This window comes from Phalacrocorax carbo, chromosome Z (genome assembly GCF_963921805.1).
Source record: "Phalacrocorax carbo chromosome Z, bPhaCar2.1, whole genome shotgun sequence".
Taxonomy (NCBI): Eukaryota; Metazoa; Chordata; class Aves; order Suliformes; family Phalacrocoracidae; genus Phalacrocorax; species Phalacrocorax carbo.
The window spans coordinates 56511225-56538530 of NC_087548.1; the positions used below are offsets into that span (position 1 = coordinate 56511225).

At 41.9% G+C, this 27306-nt stretch overlaps 1 protein-coding gene across 1 annotated transcript in view; it reads right to left on the reverse strand.

Annotated features, from left to right (window-relative positions):
• SHB (SH2 domain containing adaptor protein B) overlaps window positions 1–27306 on the reverse strand; it is an 80787-nt gene that overhangs the window by 23400 nt on the left and 30081 nt on the right. Inside the window, exon 3 of the mRNA XM_064438166.1 lies at window positions 6698–6913. Within this exon, the coding sequence (XP_064294236.1) occupies window positions 6698–6913 (216 nt within the window). The remainder of the gene's footprint in view (window positions 1–6697; window positions 6914–27306) is intronic.

Sequence of the window (27306 nt, forward strand, 5' to 3'; positions counted from 1 at the left end):
ATTGCTGAAAACTACTACCAGAAGGCCCTCTTTATGTCAGAGGGACATTTATTTTGTAAAGCAATACTAAATACTAAAATGGGCTCTACACTCTTCACGTGCATTTCCTTTACCAAAAGGTTTGCTATCTGCTTATGACAGTCTGGAAAGGCTTGATTTCTCATACACCCAAATGGGAGCCAGTGTCAGCGTGACAACCCCTGAATGGGCTCTCCGGTGTTGCTATCTCCTTTTCCAGACAGACTTATGTACCAGAAAGCTACTTTGTTTCTGTTACTTTGCCAGCCTCAGCTCTTCTGGGCAAACCAGTTTGCCCAGCTCAGCAGAAGGTCTAACAAGACCTGCCCACTTCCTGTAAAAGCCATCAAAAACACATTTCAGCTTCAGCTGTACAGCCTCCGATTAAACAAAACCCAATGTGTTTGTGACAGAACTCAAGCTGCAGACAGTCAAAATGATGCACTCCAGCTCTGCTATGCAGTGACACATCTTTCAGCACTGCAGTTAACAGCTGAAGTCCCTGAGGAAGGCTATACATAGCTTGCTCCACAAGTGTCAGCATGACACCAGCCCCAGTCCCATGCTTAGGAGCCACAGCACAGACGCGCTCCCCTCAGCCTGAACAGACTTCACAGCTTGTGTGCACTTTCAATCTGGCACATCTAAAATCCCAGTTTGGAGATAAACAGGTTCTACCCATGCTTCAGCAATAAATTTTGAAATCAGGGCGGAGGAATAAATGTTTCCCTTAAACTTGCATGAGTAATTAACTTCATGATAATTCTAGTGTTGCTTGCCATTTTGGTTTGTTTCCTAGGTCTGTCACCTGACAAATTAAAAACATTTGCTACCTGCCTCTCTTGTCTGCATTTCACAGCACAGATGTCTGTTGTTCCCTTCAGATGAGCTTCTCAAAATAGGAAAGTTTTAGCAGAAGGTCCCTTCAGGTTCACAGCCTCCACAACTCAAAGTAATTGGGGGATGGCAGTTATGGGCCTGTAAAGGGGACTTGTCCATTGCTAGAATTTCTAATACCACTTAGACCAACATTGTGCTCTTCAGAGAAATCCATCTGAAGAACTGAAAAAAACCCCACCTGGTCTAGCTACATTACAATCCAGAGTACACAATAAGTCAGAAAAGCACTTCATACACCTCAGCAGAGGGTCAATACTTTTCCACTGCAAGCTTTCCATTATTTCAAACTTTGAAGTTGGACCTCTTATTTCCTTACTTTAAACATTCATAATTCCTAGCAATTAGATTATATATAGAGACACCAGATGAGACAGTAGCTTGAATCTATGCTTGCAGCTGATCCTTACACATTAATTTGTAACAAATAATCAGGTACCTAAGACATACTATGTTATAAAGAATGACAGATGGAACCAGAGAAATCTAATTAATCTCAAAAATGTTTACTCTCTAAACATTTGAAAACAGAACTCCACATGCTGAACCCATAAGGAATTCAACTATATCTTAATATTTTTCAGTTAAACTTCTTCTGAGTCTGTTACTTTTGTAAAGCTATGCATTAATTTAATGTGCTTTCATAAGAGTTAACTAAATAATGCTTAGAAGAATACTTACACATAGGCCAATCGTAAAATCTCATATTGGATGGATTGTGCCATATTAATTTACAGTCACATGTAGACAAACTAAAAACCACAAATGATGAAAAAAATTGACAAAACTAAAATTCTCTTTTGTAAAATCAACACTCAGAAAACTATTTCAGAATTTACCTATAATACGGAATATCCCTTTGGCCAATTTGAATCTGCTCTCTTGGCTGTGCCCCCTCCCCTCCCGGCCTCTTGTGCACCTGGCAGAGCTTGGGAAGCTGGAAAAGCCCTTGCCTAGTAACAAGCACTAACTAGCAACGACTAAAACATTGGTGTGTTGTCAACATTGTTTTCATACTAAGTCCAAAGCACAGCACTATGCCAGCTGCAATGCAGAAAATTAACTCTATCCCAGCTAAAACCATGACAGCCTAATAAAGACCAAAAAAGTGGGCATGAAGATGATTACAGAGCTTAAAGACTTAGTGAACACCAAATGAATTGCGCAGAAAATGGTATGCAGTAGAAACTAATAAATCTGTTCTCTGGATTCAATGAACTAAAAATCAGCCATTTCACGTCATGTGCACAGTACGTGCATATGGTCTAAGATTTACATATGCACACGTATGACTCTTAAGAAAATAACCCTTAAAACTAATAATCCCATTTCTGTCGCTGCTGTATTACTAACTGAGAAATCCGTGAACTGTGATCTCCCTCCAGACAGATGTGTACTGGTCCCATAGCTTTTATCTTAGTGCTGCTAAACAACAGAATTTCTGGTTTAGGTGTTTTGCACACTTTGAAAGAAAAAATACTTCTGAGTAGCACATAATCACCATTCTTGAGGGGGGAGTTCACATTAACTCTGATATTACTCCTAGCCTTTAGAAAACTAGTATGTAAGGAATACAGGGAGTCTGTAGCACAGAATCCCTGTGTTACACCAAGCCACAGAAACAAGCTGCAGAGAGATAAAAAGCCCTAAAGAATTCCACATTTGAAGACTTAAGTTTCCCCTGCCCTTCTTTGCAGTCCAAGGGCTTTACTTACCCTCTCACCCTCAAACAAAATATTCTTTGCTCAAAAGTAGCTCTAACGTCAAACTGTCCGAGAACACATGCAAGAATGGCTGAATGTGCCTCCGGCCAAGCAAACACTGGACAGGTTGGCAAAAAATAACTGGAAGCCTTTCAGCTAACACAGTCAGCAAGAATTAACTGTTCAGCTTACTTGCAGGAGCTCTTCAACCACAACTTAGCCACTGTAGCCCAGACATGGCACGTGGCCTAACCCAGGGGGCTAGAAGCATGGAGATGAACGTTGAAGTACACCATCCTTCTTCCTTGTGGGTAGAAATGAACACACAGCTAATAGGAAAGGGTCTTGGGTGATGGGGAGCAGGTGTCTGAAAGTGGGAGAAGAGAGATCCAAAGGAGATGTAAGAAAGTAACAGAGTGGGTCCAGGTGTCAGGTAGGAGGATGAGTTAGTCTAGACATAGATGCAGTCCTGTGGGACAAAAGAAAGGGGAAAAGAAGACCACAAACAAATGAAAGAAAGATGGGCAAGATGCAGATGTGACAGAGGGAAAAGAGTGGAAAACCTTCCGGAATCTGGTTTGGAGAATAGAGGAATTCCCTGGAAAACAATACAGAGAGCAGTCTAAGGTCCACTCCTAATCCATCACTTGTGGCTCTGCACAGCCCCTACATGTGCTGTGGGTAGCTTGTGGATACTTCCAGGTAGCAGACACCCCACCTATACAACAGAGTTACTGAGGACCATGCTGCTGTGTAGTAAGGCTCACCTGTCAGGAGATGGAGGCTACACATATGTTCTAGGCGAAGGCAGCATTGCTGCCCTCATAGGGACACATGAAAAGGCATGGAAATATCTGCTGAACTGGGGCAGACACCAATGCCATAGCATAAACCCAAAGCAGAAGGCTTTACACACATATGACATACTAATATTCAGCATCTGCAAAGCAGCCATTGTGGCACTGCAAACCTAGTGATATACGTCTCTGTTGATTAGCCTATCCTGACACACAGTACATACCCCAGATCATAGCTGGGATCTCACAGCCAGGCAACCTCCCAGCACAAGTCTTGCCAGCATCTTAATTGGTCAAGCAAAGGGGATGAGTCAGCTCAGGCAAGCCTGAACCAAAGCCTGCTTCCACCAGGCAGAGATCAGCAGCAGAAACTCTATATTCTAGCCACACAAGCAGGTTAGACTTTAATGTATGTCATGCTCTTTAGGGAGAGAGACTACTTTAGCTGCACAGCATCCAGCAGAACTGGATTCTGGTTTAGATCCAGGCTCAAAAGAACTATCAGCATAAGCTTAATGGGAAAGTGACTGAGCCTTTATTCCGCAAGATTATGAACAGCTCACATGCCAGAGCAAACTATGCTGCTAAGAAGTAGAAATCAGTTTTCTCTAATGCCCTATTCTGTTCCATAGGAGCCCAACAAGAGGAAAGGGGATGCTGAGCGGGAGGTTTCTTTTTAAGCAGCTGCTTCAGGTTCTTCCATGCACCTCTTGCTCCCACCCACATTTCACAGGATAGATACTGCAGACATCAACTTGGCTTCGAAACAAACCCAACTCAACCTCAACCTAAAGATGCGAGAACAAATGAAGCAGAGGGGCAGAATCACTCTCACAACAGATCGTCACTGCTTTACTCCACTGTCCTAGAAGAGAAACACATTTCTGTCACCCATGTCCACCTACTTACTGACTGATCAGGTCAGAAACACCCAAGAAGGGCATTGTCACAAGAGGCTGTGTTTACAGAACAGTAGCCCAGTATAGCTGTGAAGTCACTTCTGTTTTCTGTAGTGTGGCAATATCATGGCACACAGGATTGCAAAATCGTAGAATAATTCAGGTGGAAAGGAATTGTGGGAGGTGTATAGACCAACCTGCTCAAGGCAGGGTCTGCTATGTGATCAGATCAGGTTGTTCAGAACTTTATCCAGTCATCCCTTCACAAAGGATGAAAAAATCTAAAGAAGGAGACTGCAAAAGCTCCCTGGACAATTGGCTCCAGTGCTTGACTGTCCTTGCAGAGAAAAAAAGTTTTCCCCATACCGAGTCAGAACCGCTCCTGATTCAACTTCTGTCTGATTTTCCCATCACACACCTGATGATTTGTGAAGAACCTGGCTCCATCTTCTTGAAGATCTCCTCATAGGCATTGGAAAGTTGCTGTTACATTCCCACAAAGTGTTCTCTTCTCCAGGCTAAGCAAGCCCAGTTCTCTCAGAGTCTTCTCACAAGTCATGTACTACAGTTTCCTGTCATTTTGGTGGCTCTCTGCTGACATCAACATTTATCAACATCCTTTGTGTATCCAAATACTGGACACAGCATTACACACATTGTCCAAGAAATGTAAAGTAAAGAGGAACAGCCACTTTGCTTGTTCTACTGGCTATGCTCCTGTTCACACAGGCAAGGATGCTGCCAGCCTTCATCACTGCTGGGGTACACTACTAGCCACATTTAGTCCACTTACTCCCAGGACTCCTTAAGCCCCTTCCAGCAAAGCTGTAACCCAGCAAGTCAGCCAGTCCTTGGTCCATATCACTGCAAGGGGTTAATCTGCTCCATATGCAGGTCTTTGAGTTTGTCCTGGTTGGATTTTGTAAGCCTGTTGTGAGCCCATTTCTCCAGCCCATCCAGGTCCCTCTGAATGGCATCTCTGCACGCACATCAACTCCCCGCCATTTGATATCATTCCAAACTCCGCGAGGTGCGTGTCCTCTCCTCCTCCTCTGGGTTACTGATAAGGATGCTGAGCAGAAAGGGTTCCAGAACAGATCCCCTGAGGGATCACGCTTGTAACCAGACTCCAGGAAGAGTACGAATCATTAAGCCCTACTCTTTGCAGTCAATGACGCTGACAGCTTTTCACTTACCTAGTAGTTCACCCATCTAGGGTACAGCATTCCAAACCAGGTAACACAGCTGATGTCACAGCATAACATACTAAAGGCTAAAGTCAACACAGATGACATGTACAGCTCTCCTGTTAACAGATCTAGTAGTTTCAATAAAGAAAGCAAACAGATTTGTCAAGAAGGATTTATCCAGGGTAAATACACACTAACTACCAATCATTGCTCTCAGGCTTTTTTGATGCTGCCTCCCAGAGTCACATCTCTTTTCTTCCCTCCTCGTCCTCACAATCATCACCACACACTGTTCTCCTTTCCAAGCCTTCTGCCAAGCGGACACCTAAAATGGAGGGGAACAACCCTGGTCCTAGACACAGCTTTTCACTAAAACATGCCATTGAGGGAAAAATCACAGAGCATGTATGAATCTATCAACCCACAAGAGCATTCTGGAACATGGTCAGACCAACTGATACAGCTGGGCTTTGCTGGGCATACACAGGCTCTACAAATGAAAAAGTCTTGGCCTCTAGAATCACATCCTCACTGAATGAAGTCCCCCTCAGCCATTTCTGCAAAGCAACAGAAAGGAGAAAAAAGAGCAGTGTAACCAACACCAAACACAGACATACCAGAGACAGAAAACAGTTTTTGTCAGATCTCCCTGACTGACAAGTTCTGATGTGGGAGAACTTGAGCAGTTCAAAAGGATTAACCCAAAACCAAGTTCTACATACACATAGAAATGCTTGCAATTATAACGAAAATATTCCAAATACCGAGAAAATCATCACCAAGTAGAAGCACTTTACTGCATGCAAATTACACAGCTATTTTTCATCCTGCCCCTTTAAGAATTGGCCCACAATTTAAGGAGCTTGCAAAGCAACCTTCTAATCATAGAGCCACTCAGCAATAAACACTATATCACATCCATTAAAATGGGGGTAGGGGCAAGGAGTGGGAGAAACAGAAGTTTCACTAACATGAACCAAGTGCTCAAATGGTTGACAACAGGTCCACTGAAGCACTAAACAAAAAGTGCAATGTTCCACATTTCTGCAGCAGGTAAAGGTTTGAAACTACCCACATCTGCTTTCCAGAGATTTCTACACACACACACACACACACACACACACAAAAAGAGCAGAAATACTTGAATTCTCCCAAAGACAGAGAATTTCCTGGTTGGGATCTAGGAATCCTACCTGCCAGAGCTGGGATGGTGACTTTGTTCCACTCCCATGGCTGATCATACTCATCTGCAGGCCTGTCATCATCCTGTGGCAATTTGCTTTCTCGTAAATGGTGACTCACCACACTTTCAGAGTCAGATTCCACACCACTGCCTTCTGGTTCGTAAGGTGTGTCATAGAGCTGCATGTTTTTCTGATGGGACTTCATGCCTTCCTGCTTCTGAAACTCTGTTGGCAAGAAAGAAAATTGTATCAATATCACTACTAACCATGCCTTATCATCACAATCAATAATTTTAGAACATTCAACTTCCATCCTTTCCTTAATAGCCACATAATCATATAGAGGGCAAGCTTGTACAACACTTCTAAATTCTACCTCTACATTTGCTAACTGGCTGGAAGCAAAAGTTTTCTCCAGCTAACAACCATAGCACAAACAGTATCATGCCTCTACCAACATTCCCCAGCTTGCACAGAGCCAGATTTCAGGAAGCACACAATCCCTATCAACCTGTGTAAAGCACATTTACAAGCAATTGTGCATAAATCCCCAAGAACTCTGAAATTTGTATATGCAGTTAACTCTTTAAGAGGATATTGTTCAGAGTTCCATTTGAAGGTACAAAGATTACACAAAACAAATCCCACAGTGTAATTATATATGCTGATAAAAAAATCCTCTGCAGTTACCTCTACAGAATATCAGCAGGAAATGAGCTAGGACTAGAGTAAGAACAATAAACAAAAGCCTTGGTAGCTAGAGCTTAGCTCACATTGTATTAAGGAATGCATATTTCTTTAACACTGGCCTTATCAAAAAATAAATGTGTTGAAGCTTCACAGAAAGGAACAGTGTACTGCCCTCCTGAATATAGCAAACTAAAAACTGGGCTTTGTTAGGAGGAGCACAGGTAGCTAAACAATGGGCAAGCTGTCATGCCTTCACCTTTGGCCCCAAGGAGGCTGCACTCATCAGCAGGTGGGTTCTCCTGTGTCCAGTCAGCACACTCCCTACAAGGAGTGTGCAAGGAGTGAGTGAGTTCATAAAACAAGGAAGGAGCCAGCGTAGGAACCAGCATAGCAGGGTCGTGGGACCTGTGATAAGGAGACATGGTTTTGCTAGTCTGATGAGGGTAAGGTCAAGGGGGATGTAACAGCAGCCCTCAGCTGCTCGAAAGATAGTCAGAGCCAAACCCTTCTCAGGCAGTGCTGGAAGATGCAATAAGGAGGAACAGACACAAGATGCAGCTTGAGAGATCCAAGCGGAACACTGGAGGAACCTTCTTCTGGTGTGTAGCGCAGCCCTAGGATAGGTCACCTGGTAGGTCATGGGAGATGTCTCCATTCTTTCGAGTCTGCAGAGCCTTGGCTAGACAAAGCCAGGGCCACTTAATCTACTGATACAAAACTGGGTGGCGTGGATGATAGATCAGATGGCTGTGCTGCCATTCAGAGGGACCTGGAGAATTGCAGGTTAACTCACTGGAAAGCAGTTCAGCAGAGAAGGACTTTTGGGGTCCTGTATGACAGCAAACTGAACATGAGCCAGCAATGCAGCCTCATGGTAAAGAGGGCCAATACTAAACTGGGCTGCATTAGGAGGAGTACTGAAAGCAGGTCAAGGTAGGTAATTCTTCCCCTTTGCCTCAGCACTGGTGAGGCCACATCTTGGCAGCTGGGTTCAATTCTTACCTCCCCAGTGCACGAAAGACACAGATATACTGGAGCAAGGCCAGCAAAAGGCCATGAAGCTGATAATGGAACTGAAGAGTTTTTCGTTCCCAGGGACAAATCAAAATACATCAAGTTCCATCTGAACACAAGAAGACACCTTTTTACTGTGATAATGGTCAAACACTGAAACAGGTTTCCCAGAGAAGCTGTAGAGTCTCCATCTGTGGAAATATTAAAGACCTGACTGGATATAGCCTGGGCAGCCTGTTCTAACTGATCCTGCTTGAACAGGGTTTTTTATTAGATGATATCAAGAGGTCCCTTCCAACCTCAGCTGTTATGTGATTATCCTGACTGCTGCAAGGACGAAATAAGAATTTCATTAACTGTAGTAAAATTGCAAAGTTAGCTAAAAAAAAAAAAAAGACTCAGGGAAAAGGGAGAGAACTTTTTAACCTACAAATGAAGTAAAGATTTAGAGCAGCTCTCTATGTTACTGTAACAAAAGTCATTCATCAGTTCATCTATAAGCAAGAACATTATAACCAAGCAATTGCTCCAAAAAATTTCAAAAGTACTGTGAAATGTCTACAACATGACAGTGCCCTTATAGCTTGGAAAAAACCGCTAAGTTTATACATTACAAATAAAGCAAACCTGAAGAAATATACAACAAAACTAATGATGTAAATACAAGCAAGATAGGTTACAATAATTCCAAATTATGAATGATAACCACATTACCACTTTTCAATACAAGCAAAGCCTAGAAAAGGGTATCTTAAAGGGCAGCCTATTTGAAAAAAAAGTGCTTTAAACCTTTTCAGTTAAAACACTCTTTGTCTTTCAGCTATCTTTTGAAAATAATTTTCCTCAAGGAAAAATGCTGCATTAAGAAAAATCTGTATTAGAAAGAACACATAGCTCATACTCTCTTGGATGCTCCTGGATAAAAAAGACAAATGTTTTGTTTCTTCTAAAGTCAGAAATGTGGTTTGTATCTGTCTGTCTTTCAGTACTGTGAAGCCAGCCACTGCTACACCAGGAAGTGTACATTTCTGAGGAACAGAAGCCATGATCCTACCAAATCAAAGACTGTACAAAAAAAAAAAACAAAACCAAAACCACCAACAAACCCACAAGCCAAACCAAACCAAATTATTCACTTTAAGTGCCAAACACAGCTACACCATTGGCTTCTGGTGTGTAAGTATATTTCAATATATAAGCTTATGATCAACATCTTTCTTTTCCTCACAGGATCAAAGCATCACACTGCACAGAAAAGATTACCTGTAAATAGAAGGCAGCACACACAGTTCATGTTCAGGGACCACAATTAGAAATATTACAACTATGTCATCCTAAAGTAGAAAAGTTTATCTAGGAAAAACTCAAACCTAGGGAGAAAAAGAAGTGGATGAAGGAGAATATATATACATACATATATAAAAATATATGTGTGTATACACATGCACACTTACACACACATATATACAGCTTCTTATATAAAGCTTCCTACAAATTTGCTTGAAAGGCCATCTTTTACTTAATGTATTGGAAGAGTATTTGTAAAGAAAAATAATTTTACTAAAAGTTAAATCAGAAACAGTTCCTTTCAATAACAGGCATCAAAGCTGAATGTGTACCACAGGCAGTATTAACATTATATACACTGATAGCTCAGTGCAGACTTTATATTTAAAAATTAGGTAGTTGAAGACAACAGAACATGTGATGAAGCATTTCTCATGGTTTTCATGCATTCTCCAACAATGACAGCTCTAAGTGCTAAAACAGTTACTGGAAGGACCAGGGAGTTAAAACTAACTGTGTTCATTTTACTTTTTTTGATTTTCCACTTTTATTAATTTTATCCTTTGAACTCTTACTGCTGATAAAGAAAAGTACATTTTTACAGAGTTATGCTCATTAACTAGCTATTAGAAAAAGAAAAAACTGAAGTTTTGAAAGAACTTATTTTGCTAGCAGGCTGGAAGACCCCCCCAAATAATTTGTATTCTCGCAGATTAGCAGTTATAACAGAATCAGGCTCCAGGAGTCTGGACTCCTGTGTAAAACTGAGAACCTGACCAGCAAAGTACAGAAACTGAGACATCTATGAACTCAAGATTATGAGATGCAAGATTGAACTTGACATTCTCCTTCCCATTTGGTGAATAATTTTAATGAATGCTTACATACAGAACAGACAAAGCTCACAGGACAAGTAGATAACCCTTCCAGCAGCCACACTAAACCCCTTAATAGTCTGCAACAATTCAAGAGCATTACTCATAGATGCACTGTATTCCTGCGGTGAGTTTGGAAAAAATTAGGGGATATAACGGCAAGAAAACAGAACGACCATGACACCAACAAAAGGAAACTTTGAAGACAGTACTACTAGCTTACAGAACCCAACAGGTGGGCTTCTACAGTTTTCCTTCCTAGAGGGTGCAAGAGACAATGAAACAACCAGATTCTCCTACAATGTACAGATGCCAGTAGATACTTCCTTCATCTCAAATTAAAGCATGTAGTAACAAGAGGTGAAACAATGTAGTTGCACTCTTAAAAAACCAAAAGTTTTCACTCACCAGGATGTCAGATTCCAAAGTATACTGACCCACACATATCAGCTGCAACTGCGATAAAACAGACCTGTCTCCAGCTACAGATTTCGGGACTGGTGCAGGATTTAAAATAACAGTCCTACCAGCTCCTCAGCTGCTTTCTCTACCACACCAGCCTTATCCTAGTGAGCCAAATATGACTATGAAGGTAACATGCTGGAAACACTATTGCTGTGCAAGGCCAACTTTTGAAAAGCTAGCCCTGAAATTGACTTTTAGGCAAAGTACGAGGGCTATCAACACCCTCTGTAGCTGAGAAGCCTTAGAGCAGAGCTCAGGACAGATAACAGAATTCTACTGCTGGGATTCTACACAGCACACTGAGTTTTGTCCATCTCCATTCAACTGCACAAAGCTCAATGTAGAATTGGTTATACTAGTCGTGCTGGTGGATAACGCTTCACCCTATTTTCTAAAGCATGGCAAAAAATACTCGGCAATGCTCCTCACCCCAACAAATAGCAGTTGACAGAAGCCCTTGAACGAAGTACAATGATTTTTCAAGGTCATTTGTGCATGTACTTACCTTTGTTCACATACATAGCTATTTGAAGGAAGCCCAGCAGACTGTTCACTCATTTATTTAACACACATTAACATGTAAACACTGTGCTGGAATAGGATTGTACAGAGCACAGCTGTCAGTTTTAAGAATTTCTGCTCCCCTATCTCTGGATTCAGAATACAGGTATCCTCCAGATGGTTGTTTCACTTACGCTGTCTTCCCAGAAGTCAGCATTTGAACAGCTTCAATCCAAATCCTGGATTTAGTTTTCTGCTAACCACATCAAAATGAAACCTGCTATCAACTACACAACATAAAAATCTATAACAGGCGTGGAGTGAATACCACTGTGATGTAATTCTCAGTTTGCACATTTCCACCACTCAAATCTACTAGATAATTCCAGCTGCAAGGATCTTTGCATTGAAGCAACTTCATCTGGAAACCACATATCTTTCTCGTATCAAGTTTCCAAGACATACAGACAAACTAAACATTTATCATCAGAAAGATCTGGATGTTTAATTAAAGCAAGCAAGCAAACAACAATCCCTTGCTAGAGCCCACTATTTGCATCTTCTCCTCCTGTATAAACAAAATGCCCCACAGGGAGAGGGCGTGTTTCAGCAGTTAGGGAACAGGCTAAACTGTCTTCAACTAGGATAGTCAGAGAAGAGTTATGAGCAGCACAACTTTTGAAATGTGGATTCAAATATTTTATATCCAATATCCCCAGAAGGGGAGTCTGCAAAGTGTTTGGAGGACTTGCTGTAGCACATTTAGCATACTGGGTTTCTATAGATAAGCCTGGGATAGCTGGAAGAGTACTATACTTAAAAAAAAAAAAAAAAGAAGAAGAAGAAAAAAAGGTACTTGAGAACATAACTCAAGAACAAAGCCTGTTTGTGGACAACAGCCACTTGTAATCCTTGTAGTCTCTCTTGTCACTGAAAACCTGAAGTTATCAGTGGGAGTAGAATGAAACTTGGGAAGGCTTGCACTCATATTGAGAGATACTGGTGAATACCTGATAATGTCCCCTGACATTACACTGACAACCTGGCCGTCTCTAGCAGGTGAAGGCTACATCAGAGCCAGGTCTGAACACAGAAAACCGCCTTATCTGGAGTCCTCCTTACTCTCTATCAGGGAACAGATCTTGCTGAACTGGCCCAAATCTCTGCTCTCCACATGCTCTACTTTTGCGGCTTCCAATGGAGAGCCACTGAACCAGCATGTAACTGCATTAAAGGGCAGTGAGGTGTTTGCACCAGGTGTATGAGTAGGCTACACATCAACCAATAACTTGCCAGCTTGCCAGAGGCATAAGACATAAGATGCTAATGCAATGCTGACACAAGAACATTTGCTCCCATTGAATCCAATTCCTTTCCATCTCCATGAACAGGTCAGAAATACTTAGCCAACTGCTTGCTTATTCCAAGCCTCACCATTAATGTTTCTTTTCACACCCATCTTGGCAAGATAATCTGGAAACATTTTAGAACTCATGCTGCAGAATTCTCAATACATTAGTGCAAAGTCTATTCACTACAGAATTTTCACCTCTGCTTAAATTTCACTTCAAGCCACCAGAGGTCAAACTGCTTTCTGCTCTGCTTCCACATCCAGCTAGGTGCCTCCCACTGCTAGGACACAAGAGAATACCAATAATATTCCAGTAACAGGGAGGGCTGTTTTGCTTTCAGGCTGCAGCAAGTGCCTCCCAAAGTTCATGATTCCAGATTTGCTGCAGGAAAAGCTGGGTATGAGAAGATTTTCCTTCATTTTTCCTTCTGAACAGAAGCAAAGTGACACAGAAGTGAGTCACTTTCCAGGAATGAACAACTGACATTTGTTTCCTTGACTTGGTCTGAGAGCTTGGCCTAACCTCTTTATTTGAAAAGCAATGTCTTAAAACAACCTGCATCATGATGGAAACCTTACTGAAGTCCAAGTATAGCTTATTACCCTATAAGCATAAGCATCTTATAAGGAATAAGCATTCAAAGCAAATTTACATTCCAATAATCCTGATAAAGAAGGACTATTAGGCTAGTTAGAGCAAGGACAGGAGAGAAGTCCCTTTATAATTAGTATCAATAAACCAGCAACAAAAAACATTAATACCTTCCCCAGAAAGTATGTACTGAAATAAAACAAACAAGCAAGCATACCCTGCCCAAGAAGACAGGAAACACACATTTAGAAAAATAGGGGTGGGGAGGGGCAGAGAAAAGGAGGGGTGGGTGTTGGTGGAGTTTAGGGAGGCTTATTTAAAAACACAAACCACGTGGGAAGAAAAACTAAATCTTGGTGGATTGGAAGACCAGCAGTACTGCTTCCAAAGGACATGAAAACTGTCCTTGGAGACATCTATCTTTTATGTCAGAGGCAAAGAAAAACATAAAAATTTAAATTTCCTCAGTTCCCTGAAGGCAGAAGTTTATTCTACTAAGCCTTCCTCCTCAACACTTAATTTTCTGTTAAATAAGCAGTGATTAAACATTATAACTGCCATTTTAAAATTTATAATTTCTGCAGACTTTAGCTCTTCAAAGGTGCTTTGATGCTCTCAGCTAATTAATCCTCACACATTTTTCAGAAAGACATAGAACAGAAGTAGGGATGCCATTTTTATTTAGAGGAGGTGAAAAAGAATCCAAAAAACCTCCACGGATTTCTGTACAATAGCAAACTCCAGATGTTGCTACAGCCAGTTGCATCATTGTCACAGTTCTAGCTGGGATAGAGTTAATTTTCTGCACTGCAGCTGGCACAGCGCTGTGCTTTGGACTTCGTATGGAACACTGATGTTTTGGCCTTTGCTGGGTAGTGCTTATACTAGCGAAGGGCTTTTCCAGCTTCCCGTGCTCTGTCAGGGGCACAAGAAGCCGGGAGGGGAGGGGGCACAGACAAGAGAGCTGATCCAAACTGGCCAAAGGGATATTCCGTATCATATGACATCATGCCCAGTACGTTAACTGGGGGGAGATGGCTGGAGGAAGAAGTGATCATGGCTTGAGGACCGACAACATCGGTCGGTGGGTGGTGAGCAGCTGCATCACTTGTGGGTTTTTTTTGTCTTTGTTCCAGGCTTCATTTCTCTCTCTCATTATTTTTCCTTTTTATATTATTATTATTAATAGTATTAGTATTATTAGTATTACTATTATGATTACAACCATTATTATTATCATTACCATTATTATTATTACTAAATTATTTTAATTATTAAACTGTCTTATCTCAACCCATGAGTTTTCTTGCTTTTGCTCTTTGATTCTCTCCCCCATCCCACAGGGGTGGGGGGAGTGAGTGAGCAGCTGTGTGGTGCTTAATTGCTGACTGGGGCGAAACCATGACAGTCCATTTTGGCACCCAATGTGGGGCATGAAGGGTTTGAGATAATAACAGTTGCTGGTCACAGCATCGACTCTGTTCTCAATATTAGTTTATCCAATCTGCACCATGCTCTTGTTTTTGCTGTGCCTGTTAAAAGACTGGTGTTGGTTTTGTGGTCTGCTGTGCTCTGCAGTGACTAGCCATGTTTTGCCTGGGAGAGTTTTTGTTAAAACACTGGCCTTGAGTTTTATTTGGTATTTGAGGTTTATATTGAAGCCATTACTGTACTTCAGGTACCACCTCATGGTGACAATTAGCAATTGTAACTCCTCCTCTGAGAGGTTTTTTATGGAGGAAATACAGAATGGCACCTTAGCTACCATCTTATAAAATGCCTCCTCCCGCATTACAACAACTTTTCAGTGTCTTGAACATCCTTGGGTAGTTAAGATATATCTGTTGGTATTCCTCTGGCAGATTGTTTCAGTTTTGTCTAAGGTTAATAATAAATTTAAGAATATCATCCAGAGATCTGCCCCACGGCTCAATAGTTATGAGTGGAAGGGCATGTGGGATCGTACGGGCAAATGCCTAGCACAGTGGGCACCCCCAGTGTTCTGGAACTTAACCCCTGAACAAGTGCAAAATCCTGAACACTAGTAGAGTATTTGGATAAAGTTTGTTGTCACCCTAGCAACTCCAGAGAGACACAGATCACTGCAATGTGCTGGGGCCTGGCCCATGCATACCGAGCCCTGTTCAACAGAATTCAGCACTCCCAAGGGGAAGAGAAGGTCTCTGGATCTAAAAAGACAAAGAAAAAGAAAGCAACAGGCACTGAGGTCAGTCCAACTTCGGCAACAGGCGCCACAGCCACTCCAACCCCTGTGACAGGCACTGCAGGTGAGTCAGAGAATCAGCCCATGCCAGTATGACCATGGAGAGGACATGAGGAAGTGGGATGGAAAACTCACCTCGACCCTAGAGCCACGGGTATGTGAGCTGCAAGGAAAAACAATCACTCAGGGAGGCTCTTCCAGGAAAGCTGCTGCTCCAGTTTCCAGTGAGCAGTTCCCCAGACAGAGGAGTAGAAGCACTGATTTTATTTCTGATCCTAATAGAGGCACTTGTGATTTGCATTTACAAGAAGTGAGTGACGAATACTACGATCAGGACTAGAGGGGCCCTGCCTCCAGCCACGTGGAGGAAAGGGATAACCGGGCTTACTGGACTGTGTGGATCTGATGGCCTGGCACATCCGACCCACAGGAGTATAAAGTTTCAGCGGACACCGGCGCACAGTGCACCTTAATGCCATCAAACTATATAGGGGCAGAACCCATCAGCATTGCTGGAGTGACAAGGGGATCCCAAGAGCTAACTGTATTGGAGGCCAAAGTGAGCCTCACTGGGAATGAGTGGCAAAAGCACCCCACTGTGACTGGCCCCGAGGCTCTGTGCATCCTTGGCATAGACTACCTCAGGAGAGGGTACTTCAAGGACCCAGAAGGGTACAGGTGGACAATCATAATACTACATGCATGGTTTATTTCTTTTCTTCTTAACTGTTCTGATCAGGACCAGTGACCTTTGGGATTCGAGGATCATTGTTCCATGGGCTAAATGGAGCAATTCAAGTGGCAACAATGCAAAACAGAGACTTTGGCTCAATCAAAATCCATGACTTTTGTTCCATGCTCCGCAGCTTCTAAACTGTGTAAGGGGATTCATTTCTTGTAGTAAGTGGGAATGGAAGCCCTTCTGGAAACAGAGTGCAGCACAGGTAATTTCATGTACACCTGTTAGCACAATGGTTCTCACCACCCCCTGACACAAACTACAGTGTCCCAGAGTATTTGTTCTTAGCTAGGCACAAGCAGAATCAAGTCTCCTTGAAAGACATTCTAATACCAATGTGGTGGCTATTTTAGACAAGCTAACACTCTCCAGTGTCAGGACAGAGAAGCTTGCAGCTGTATACTATGATAAATATACTATGGCTATTATTTCCTGCAGTTAGATCAGTCTTGCTAACAATGCCCTTACCAGCTCTCTTCAAGCACTCAATCTCACCCCTTCACAGGAATCACCTTGATCACGAGAGGAAAGGAGTCAAAGAAGAACCCATTCATAATGTAAATGCCATTCAACACTTACACAGAAGGAAGACATTTTCTCGAATCTTGTCTGCCTGTAAGAGTCTCTGCTTACTGAAAGCTTACTCAAAAGCACTGAATGAGATAATCACTGATCAAAAAGATTTTTAGTGAGTATACACGTTCAATATGATATTGCAAGGGATATCTAGATATGAGCAAAAGTAAGCTTATTAAAACAAGGACAAAATATGCAACTATTTCCCTGATAGCTGGAGGTTTAAGTTCAATGAGAATTACCCAGAGAGGAGTTACCTTCTCTGCATGTAACTAACTTTGATGATGGCCTTACGTGGGATGGGGGAAAGTGCAGAGAAGAAGAAGTGGATAGAGGCCTTTCTCCAGACTTAATTGCCCTGTGATACATAGTGGGGAAGAAGCTGCCTATAGGAACAATATATATGGCAGACTGAGGCAGTAAACTCATGTAGCCAGAAGAGCTGCCACATCTGATTTAAAAAAAACAGATGAGATGTCCTCTCAGTCAGATGAGATGTGCTCTTATCTTCTTTTAGCCACCTGCCTTGTACTATATGGGGAATTTAAAAGCCTGCTGCTTAAAAACTCCTAGAGTATATTTCTTCCATAAACGTGGTGTCCACATGGTGAAAAGCAGCACAGAAAGGTGAATTGCACATTCTAAAGAAACATTTAGTCTTTGAATGATTGTGTCACTATGATTAAAAAACCAAAACAAAACTGATAGCTCAAAACATAGCCTGAAACTTCCCTGATGACTAATAGCCATTAGTCATACTTTATCTTTGTTAGTCATTTTTTCAGAAAAACGCCATGAAAACAAAGAGAAATCAAAGCTTTGGAAGTGATATCTAATGCATCTACATGAGATCTTTCCCTCTGACCATGACCCCAGCATGAGCAAGCACTATCAGTACTTTGTTTCCTCCTTTGGCAGGACTTAAAAGCCACGCACTATCTGCATACTAACCCATCTGGTTTTTTCCTGTTCACTGCAAGGAACAGCCACAGTGATTATTTGCCACAGTGATGATTTGCAATTTTGCAAGGCAAGCTGCAAGGAACAGTGATCAACCACAGTGATTATTTGCAATTTTGTCCACTTTGACTTGCTTTCCCAAGGAAAGTGTTATCCTAGTTGAATCTTTCTGGTCTGTCACTCACATTGAGCTACAGGCACAATCTAGGAACTCTGATCAGTACCTAAACACCTAATGAAGACGAATGGAAGATGAATGAAGATCTGTTGGATGTAAAAGCCTTCAGATATTACTCCAAATGTTAGGATGGGAGATTCAGTAAACTCAGAAGTCCAGCACGGTCCTGCACATGCATACAGCAAGGATCATAAATGTAGACAAGGACGGTCTACATTTGTTGTTCAGCTCTGGAGACAAAATGGTTTAATTTGGAATTCTACCTCCATGGGAGTAGACCAAGCAAGCTGCTCAGTTGTCACCACATCCAGCCATAGATTTTTGCTTTTCACAATCCAAGGCCTTGCATGCAGTAAAAGACTGCTGACTTGCTAGCACAGGAAAAGTGACAGAGATATGACCATTGAAATCACTGGGAAAATGTTTAAATTCATCCCCTTTGGCCCATGATCCCTTTACTCATCAAATCAGCTCAGCAAATGATGGGAGGAACAACTAATACTCTACACTGAGCTGTCCAGATGCTAGTATTCAGTACCTTGCACTTGTTTGCCTGTTTGTAGTTATTATACTACTCAGGCAAACCCTGACCAGATGCCAATTCTCAGTTGAAAGCCCATCTTCAGAGTAATTTGTTAGTTGTTTTTTTACCCTTGGACAACAATTTTATATAACAGTACAAAATGTGAAGCGGTGTTTGAATGCATGCAGCTATTGATAAAATGTGCTGAAGCATACAGTCTATCACATCATCAGGCAAGAGCATTTGTGGTTACACAGATATCTGACCACAGCAAATAAAACTGGTTAGCATTCAAGCAGAGCATCATTAAGAACAGACCCTACCGTTAAGGAAAGCAAGCCACAGTCATGTGAACACCATAAATCAGTCCCCCTCTTCCCTTCTTGCAACAGAAGCATCACAAATCGTGAAGAGCAACATCTGGTATTTTCCACTTAGGCTGTCAGAAAATGTCATGTTATAAAAATTCATTCCAGTCATAATCTTGAGGCATACAACTGACTCAACACTTTCTGTTAATTTTTCCAGTTACAGTCTTATTTTCCAATATACATCTCTAAACCACTAACCAATGTGCATGTAAACATTTTCAATGCACGAAGCTGTACCCAAAGAGACAATTGTGGACAGCTGGATCTTTTTTTCCGGGTGGTTTGTTCTTTATTTGTCTTTAAAGAATGATCTGAAAAGATCCTTAGAAAAAGCAATTAGGAGAGGCTATCTGTTAATATGCTTTACATTCTACCATGACCCCAAGTTTTGTCAGTGCAAGTGCATTTTACAACCGAAGGAAAGGGCAATAATAAGTGCTACTCAGCTTAACATACAAAAGCAATGGTATATCTGAAAGACACCACATTTTTTTGTCTCCCTCTTCCCCTTTTGATTTCAAGTGAGACAGCAGCACAGACACTTTCTAGCCCACCTCAGGGTGCATTACAGCCATAACAGCTGCTGCAGGACTTGCTTAGGAAAGGCTCAAGAGGGCTCAGCTATGCCATCACACTTTTCTGCCTTGCAGCTCATCCCAGCCAAGTGCAACTGTTTGACAGACCATATGAGAGCTACAACAGACAAGAGCCACAAAACCCACTGCTTCTTCACATAGTTTTTTGAATTACCCACTCCACAGAAAATGAATGCAGAACTTGAAGCAAGCCCAGAGTTCCTCCAGGCAAGTCTCATTTCCCCCCAGCATGCCTGGTTTGTTCTTAATTGCTAGTGTGACCTTCAACAGCATCGGTTTTGCATATCTACATCCTGCTTCATAAAACCAAGCTGTATGTGAACTCTCCCACTCCAAGCTACCAACACATGAAACTGAACAAGACAGAACCAAGAGCAAGCTCAGACGAACACTGAGTATTTCCATCTTCCTTTTGCACATATTGACGTTGCTCAAGGAATTCAGTCACAGTAGCACAACACAGCTCAGCAGCAAGCAGAAACACACTGCAAGCTGCCTAGATCTTTGCTTGGGTAGGCATGACAGAAAGAAATGCACTTATCAGCACTCCAACATGCACCAAAACAAGATGAGGCTTCCAGGCTGCTCCCACAGAAAATGGCCTTTAATAATTTTAGCAACCAGAATGGTAACGGACAGGTGAATTTGCACAGGTATTTGAGCTCCTTCAAAAGAGCTCTTTCAAGCAGAGTTCTTCAGAGTCAGAAACCAGAGAAAGATAAAAGCTGTATGTTGTTGCCAGCCTACACAGAAGGCACATTGTACAAAAGAAGTTGTGTCTCTGACCACCTCCAACTGAAGTTTTAAACTCATTATACAACACTGCTGTGAAGCCACATTAAAATGTTGGTAAACTGATATGGCAAGATGTTCAGTCTCTGTGGCGAGCAGACACAGAACTGGCTGAATTGTCTTCCCTCATTTACTTTTCAGAATGAGAACATTTCCTTTAGTTTGGTTTACAAAACCAAAAAAGATGCAGGAGAAACTGTAGCTACCACATTACAGCTGATGTCAGAAACAGACTCCATTTACTCAAGGCTTCACTCACTTTTTCCCACTGGACATTATCAGAGTTTAGATGCAAAGACAGCAGGTAAAGATTCTATCCATTTATTGGCAAACTAAGCACAACAAAGATGACAAAATATCACAGCTGAAAGGGTATCTTGTTCCTTCCAAGAAGTATTATGTTTACTTCATCACATACTTAGCTAATACTTCCTGTACCATATTGTTTGAGCTTACTTAACTTTTCTGTACAGTACAGAGAAAAAAACAAAGTGACCAGAGAAATAGCTAATGTAATATGAAGAGATGACTGAGAAAGTACTTCCGAGAAAAAAAAATCCTCACCAATTTAAAAAAACAAACAAACAAACCAACAAACCAACAAAATAAACCAAGACACCCAGCAGGACCTTTGTCCCGAGTACAACTAGCTGGGAAAACCATAGAAGTTCCTTCTGAATTCATAGCACATGCAATATCCACTAATTTTCTTTAAAAATAATAAATTCAGATTAAGGTAGAAATATTTATTCCCAGGGTTGTAATTGTGATGCTAACTTGGTTAATAAAATGCTGCTCTTAAAACTTTTCACATGGACTTCAAACACTTCCTTTGGCTAAAAGCCTCTTTGCAAAAGACAAGAGGAAAGAGAAGAGGAAAACAAAGCATAACTTTGAAAAGGCATATGAGCGCAGCCAGGGACTTTTGTCTCGCTTTTTGTCTCAAGTGCTGCCAGTCTCAGTTTTTCTTTTGGCACCACTGTCCTAGCTCCAATTAACAAATCTGTGTAAAGCTCATCAGCAACGCTCCATGTCTCTCCCAGACTGCTGACTCTTCATGTAGCAAATTCTCCCCATTCTGCTTTTGAGCAATATTGCAGAAGAGCAATAGAACTGGGACCAGTCTGGGAAGATTGAGGGCTGAACTGATAAATCAGTTAACTGGTAAGATGTACCATGGATGTCCCCCACCCAGTAAAGAAACACTCCTCCCAGTCAGAGCCAACAGCAAGAACTTACAGTGCATGGTATCAGTCACCTACATTTCCATCTCACTTCCAGCTGGAAAGCACCCAGAATTCCTGCCAACAGAGTCCAGGCATGCACATACAGGCCTGGTCCAGCCTGCAAGCCCATCTGTCCAGCCTCTGGTCCTTCATCCCAAGAAGGGATGGTGAACAGCTGTCAGGAATCATACTCACTGCTGCAACAGCAATAGCATGCTTTCATCATGCATATCCCCCACCCAGTGTTACCTCCAGAAAACTGAAATATTTATGGATGAGCCCCTGCACAAGCTATATTTCAGCAGGTTGCTTCTTCATGCCTCACAAGCACCTGCCTGGTCTTTCCAGTGATTAAGTTTAAAAATACCAGTACTGGGAGCATGCTGACATGGTAGCAAAGCTGGAAATGGACTGAGACCAAACAAACATGGACTCCCACAAGCTAGCCTGGGATATCCTGATTCTCACAGCCATTTATCACTTCTGCAGAACAGCTACAGCTTAGTTGCAGGATAAGTTATTTTAAATAAGATCTTGTAAGGGAGTCCTCTTGCTCAATCTTCTACTTAAAGATGTCTGTCTGACCCCTTGTATGAGGTCACACAAGGTTACTCAGGATCCTCAGTCCAATCTTGAAAAACTCTAAAGATGGATACTACACAATGCCATTGGACAATCTTCTCCACCATTTGAGAGATCTCGGAGTGAGATTTTTTCTTCCTTCATTATATTCAGTTGGAACCTCTCATTTCAGTTTGTATTCACTGTCCCTCACTCTTCCCTACATGAAGAGGACAGATGGAACACTGAGTCTACAGAATTCTGCTTTCAAGGGAAAATGCAAAACAGTTCTATTTTTAATTTAGTTAATCCAGTTTAAGGGTTTACACAACTCACATGGATCTTTACAGGACAGGGAGAAGCTCCCTTAGCTGCCACCTGCCCTCATGCACAGGTGTGTTCTACATAAAAGAATCCTTTGCAGCAAGCTGATGTTCAACTCTTCTATCTCACTGGATGGCCAGAGCAATGAGATGTCTTCCCATTCAATTCAAAATACCTGGTACTAGGGGGTCAGTGTGGGGGGAGAAGGGTGGAAGTGACATGGGAGGGAAACTAAAATGACCTTGAACAGTGGCAGCAGGTTGCTTAATCCAGCAAGATATGAAATGAGAAAACGAGGAGTTCTTTCACCTTTGTAGCCAAAAAATTTCCAAGATTTCCAGTTAATTCAGATTTCATTGAATTCTTCTCACTCTAGTGTCACAGCTCTCTTTTTTATATTTCTCAAGAGACAGCAGCTAGGGTTCTGAAATGACAGATCCTCTTGGACCACACAAACCTCAGTGCTCCTCACACTGCTGCCAGTAGCAACTCTGTCTTGAAGGGACAGGCAATTCACATCCAATATTAAAAGGACCACTGTTTTTAAGAAAAGCAGCCCAAAGACTTGAAACTTGTCTGCGGGTGAGGGGGATGGGATAGAGGGAGAGTGAAGACCTATGCTAACCAGCAGGCTAAAACAGACACAGAATTGAAGCAGCATGTTAAGAAACTTAGGTATAACCACCTATGCCAAAGGCAATGCTATGTTCAAACCACATACAGGCACCAAGGAATAAGCACGACCATGTGTTACAGAAGTAGATTGTATTAGGAAATCAGATAGGTTTTGTCTAAGTAACCCTCTTCATCAACGTAGCTTGAAACTACTGCTCCTTTATCAACATGATGCAGAAAGTCTTCAAACTGGGGGCAAGGGTTTAACAGCATTTTGAGCTCAATGGTTTCTCTTTCCCAACCATCCAAGCATCCATTCCTTCACTTCGCTTTGTGGAAGAACACAGGCCAGATTCATCAGACACTGAGCAAGTAAATTACATTAATGATGTTAAGTTTCTTTCACATAGACTCTCACCTAGTCTATTATGATGCTCACCTACCTTTCCAAAGTTCTGGAAATCTTGTTCCCATTATTTTGGGTGTGTAAGTTGGGTGCCACTTAATGAGAAGAAGTGGCAAGAAACTGAAAAACCCCTCAATTTATATTCAGGCTTGTAATTATTCACCACTTTGTCCATTTCCAGACTACATCAAGTCATAAGAGTAAGAAGAGGGTGTTGAAATGGGGAAGGGGAGACATTTAAAACTTGGTTTAAACCTATTCTGGATGCTATGTTGTACAGTGAAACTGAGCAACAAAATTCTGTGCATGCAACCGATGCATTGAGTGGCAAGACACAGGCTCTCTCTCTAACTCCTATTCTAGACCAAGGTCATGAGATTGTTACCGTTTCAGGAAAAGGCCGATTTTACAGTTACCCAGCTATACAGAGTAAAGAAGAAGAGTTAGCTTTTATTTTCACGCATTTGTAAGCTGGTATGCACTATTCAAAGCAGCAACTACCACCATAATATCAAACATTAAAGAGAATGCCTCAAATTATTTTAGGGGAGGAGACAGATTTAAACATAGAGGAATGCTATTCATTATGCATGGCTGGTTTCCACCCCCACTTATCCATCTAGTTGTAACAACCACAACACATCACAGTCTCCCCTGACATGAGAAATAAGACTTTATACATTCTGGCCTTATTATCTCATCACAGTCACTGATGGGGTGTGAAGTGCTCCATGAAGACAGGCTGAGAACTACTGATAATTGTGGCAACTGGCTATGGATCTACAGTGGTACAGTTTCATAGCACATGTGAGATCTCTTGCTTCATTCAGAAAGAAGGTAAGGACTGTGTTGAAGCAGATCCAGCACAATTTCATGGTCAATGCATGCACATCAGACCTAATGCAAAGGAAGAAGTCCTCTCTATAACTGTCCCTAGATAACTTCTTTCCTTTAAATCATAGCTGAATGAAATCTCTGTCCAAATTTCTAATGAAGTAAGATACAACTTGAAATAGATGTTGAAGCCCAGGAGGTTTCTAAATAACATTATATCTAGCATATTTTAAAGAAGGAGCACAGCTGTTCAGAACATACGTCCTCACTTCTGCTGGGCTGCAGGGAATTCTGCACTACAATCAGGCTAGCAGCAGGTGAGGGTCAAGCTCTATAAACACACAGAGTAATACTAGCACTATGCTCCAAATGATGAGCATGCTCAGGACACATCAGACAACCCCTTCTTTGTCAGCTCTAAGAAGAGCTCCCGAAGATTCCCAGTGCAGCCCTTTAGAAAAATCCCAAGATGTAAGAGTCACAAAGCTTACTTCTGTGTGCTGCTGAACTTCTTCAGATCTCACCCAGTGGCTCTCCACATTGCAAATGATGAGTTGAGAGCACACATATATCAAATTTCAAGACTGAAGATTTATCTTGTACTTTCTCCTCTGCATTTTTTAAGAAAAAAAGCTTAAAATGTGTTCTGATAGAATGACTAGCATGTAGTCTTATTCACATAATCTGGCAACAGGACAATGAACATAAGAGTTCTAGTCAGGAATCCACATATGAGACGGATTCATGATGGATAAATTCTCATTTTGGGCTGATTTCTAGTCATGGCTATCCCAGTGTTAGATCCTCAAGTAGAATCAAGAATTGGAACACACACAAATGTGGGAATAAGAGAGGAAGCTTAAAAAGTCTTTTGAAAACTATGCCAGCTGTTGAGCTTAGAGGGCAAACAGACTATCTCTTCTGTGTTGTCTACAGCTGTTTGCCATGTTCAAATACAAACCGATAGCAAATCTTAAAACAGAGCCACTACAGTTCTTAAAGACCACAGGTTGGCTTGCTAGGCTCAGTGACCTTCACAGGCCAGAAATGTTCTTTCTAAACATCCCATGCTATATGTGATAATCTTTGCAGCCTAATATTTATCAAAGTAATTGTCATTGCTATTTTTACATTATTTCCAGTGGTAAGCTCGGCGCCAACAATCAAGATGCCAGAGGCCACCTGGTAAAGGATTTTACAAGAACTGACTCACCACCACTGCGCTGTAGTGACTATTAAGATGAAGTTACATGTCTGAACAAAAAAATGGCCTCTCCAGTTACAAGGGAAACTGACACCCAAGACCTTTTGAAGTAGGTCCACGTTTATGGGAATGCTGTTTTCCCAACACTCCCAGCATTTCTACAGTAGCTTGCAGCAAGACAGAGCTACTGCTCCCAGCATGTCCATGGGGAGCTCCCAGTTAAGGCAGGTGCACTGCTTTTGCTAGGCCACCTGTCATGCATTGGAGATCCCATTGTGATTCAGGTGCAGTCCCTGGAAAGAAGCAGTGAAGTATATGAAGGCGTTTGCTTTTCTAACACTGCCTGGACCTAGAGAGAAGGCCTAGCTTTCTGTATCCATGGGGAGGGAGGCAAAGCGCAAAATCCCTAGGTGTGAGTTACTTAAACTTGCACACTGATGTTCTACAGCATAGCCAGGATGATGTATATAGAGACAGGATGATAAATACACAGAAAAAGAAGAAAGGAAGGAAGAATCTAATGTGAGCCTGTGAACAAAGCTGTTAAATTTCCTTTGGAATTCTCTCCAATATCCCCCTTGTTTAACATCAAAAAAGCTCCTATTAATAGAATACTCACATTTATCAAGGCTCCTCTGGATGGAAACTCTGCACTTCCTCATCAAGCACTACCATTAGTTTATGTTCACCCTTGCTGATAGTGCAGATTTGTCATCATTCAGGTTGATGAACTAATTGAACAACACAGGCAAGACAACAGGTATCTCTGTGCCATGATCCAATGCTCTAGAGCATTCCTAGAAACAACTTCCAGCTCTTCAGGTCCAGCACACAGAGCCTTCTTCTGTACCAGTCACCCACCCCTGGAGCATGTACACAAGCTCATCTATTTATTCTGCCCTACACAGAACAGGCTTGCGTGGGAAAGGACATGTTCTTTTCAGATTTAACTATATCTGGGAGACTTGAATTCAGCTTTCCATTCATGGCCAGAAGCCGTTTTGCAACTAACTTAGAACTTCCAGTCTTCAAGAGATTCTGGCAACTGTGATTGATTGATCCAGGACTGACTCAATGAACATCGAGCACTTCCCCTGATCTTGTGAGTCAGTATATCCCACCTACAAGATCTAACATGCCCAGGTCCCAGGCCAACTGTGTGACTAGCCTCTTGTGAGAAAAGGATCGGTAACAAAACTGTATTCCTTCTTCCTCAAACACCTGCCTTTAACTGTCTAGAAGGAGATTTTTTAATGTCCCAAGAAGCCTCTAAAGTAACCCCAAACAGAAGAGAGGCACAGTGCATCTTTTATTAATAGTGTTATTACAGCCTTCTGAAGACTGTTCACAACACAGCATTTGCTGTGGAGGAATACCACATGGCATGTTACCTCTCAGGGAAAGTAACCATTGAAGTATACAGAATTCTGAAATATAAGAGGGGTTTCTCCCTGTCTAGCATATCCTTGAGGCAGATGTATGATACATAGGCCAGAACCCCATTCAGGGGTTGATGCCCCTGGCACAGTTCTAGATGATGCCTAAAAAACCAAAGGAAAAATATGGTGTACATTCAAACTTTCAGGTAGGGTACAGACCTGAGGCACTTCTGGGCCTCTAAGAAATCAAGGCACTGATGTACCATATGTTTCCCTCTATTTTCAAACCACTGTCCTAACTCAAGGGCCTAGTCTACCCCAACTCTCATTCACTA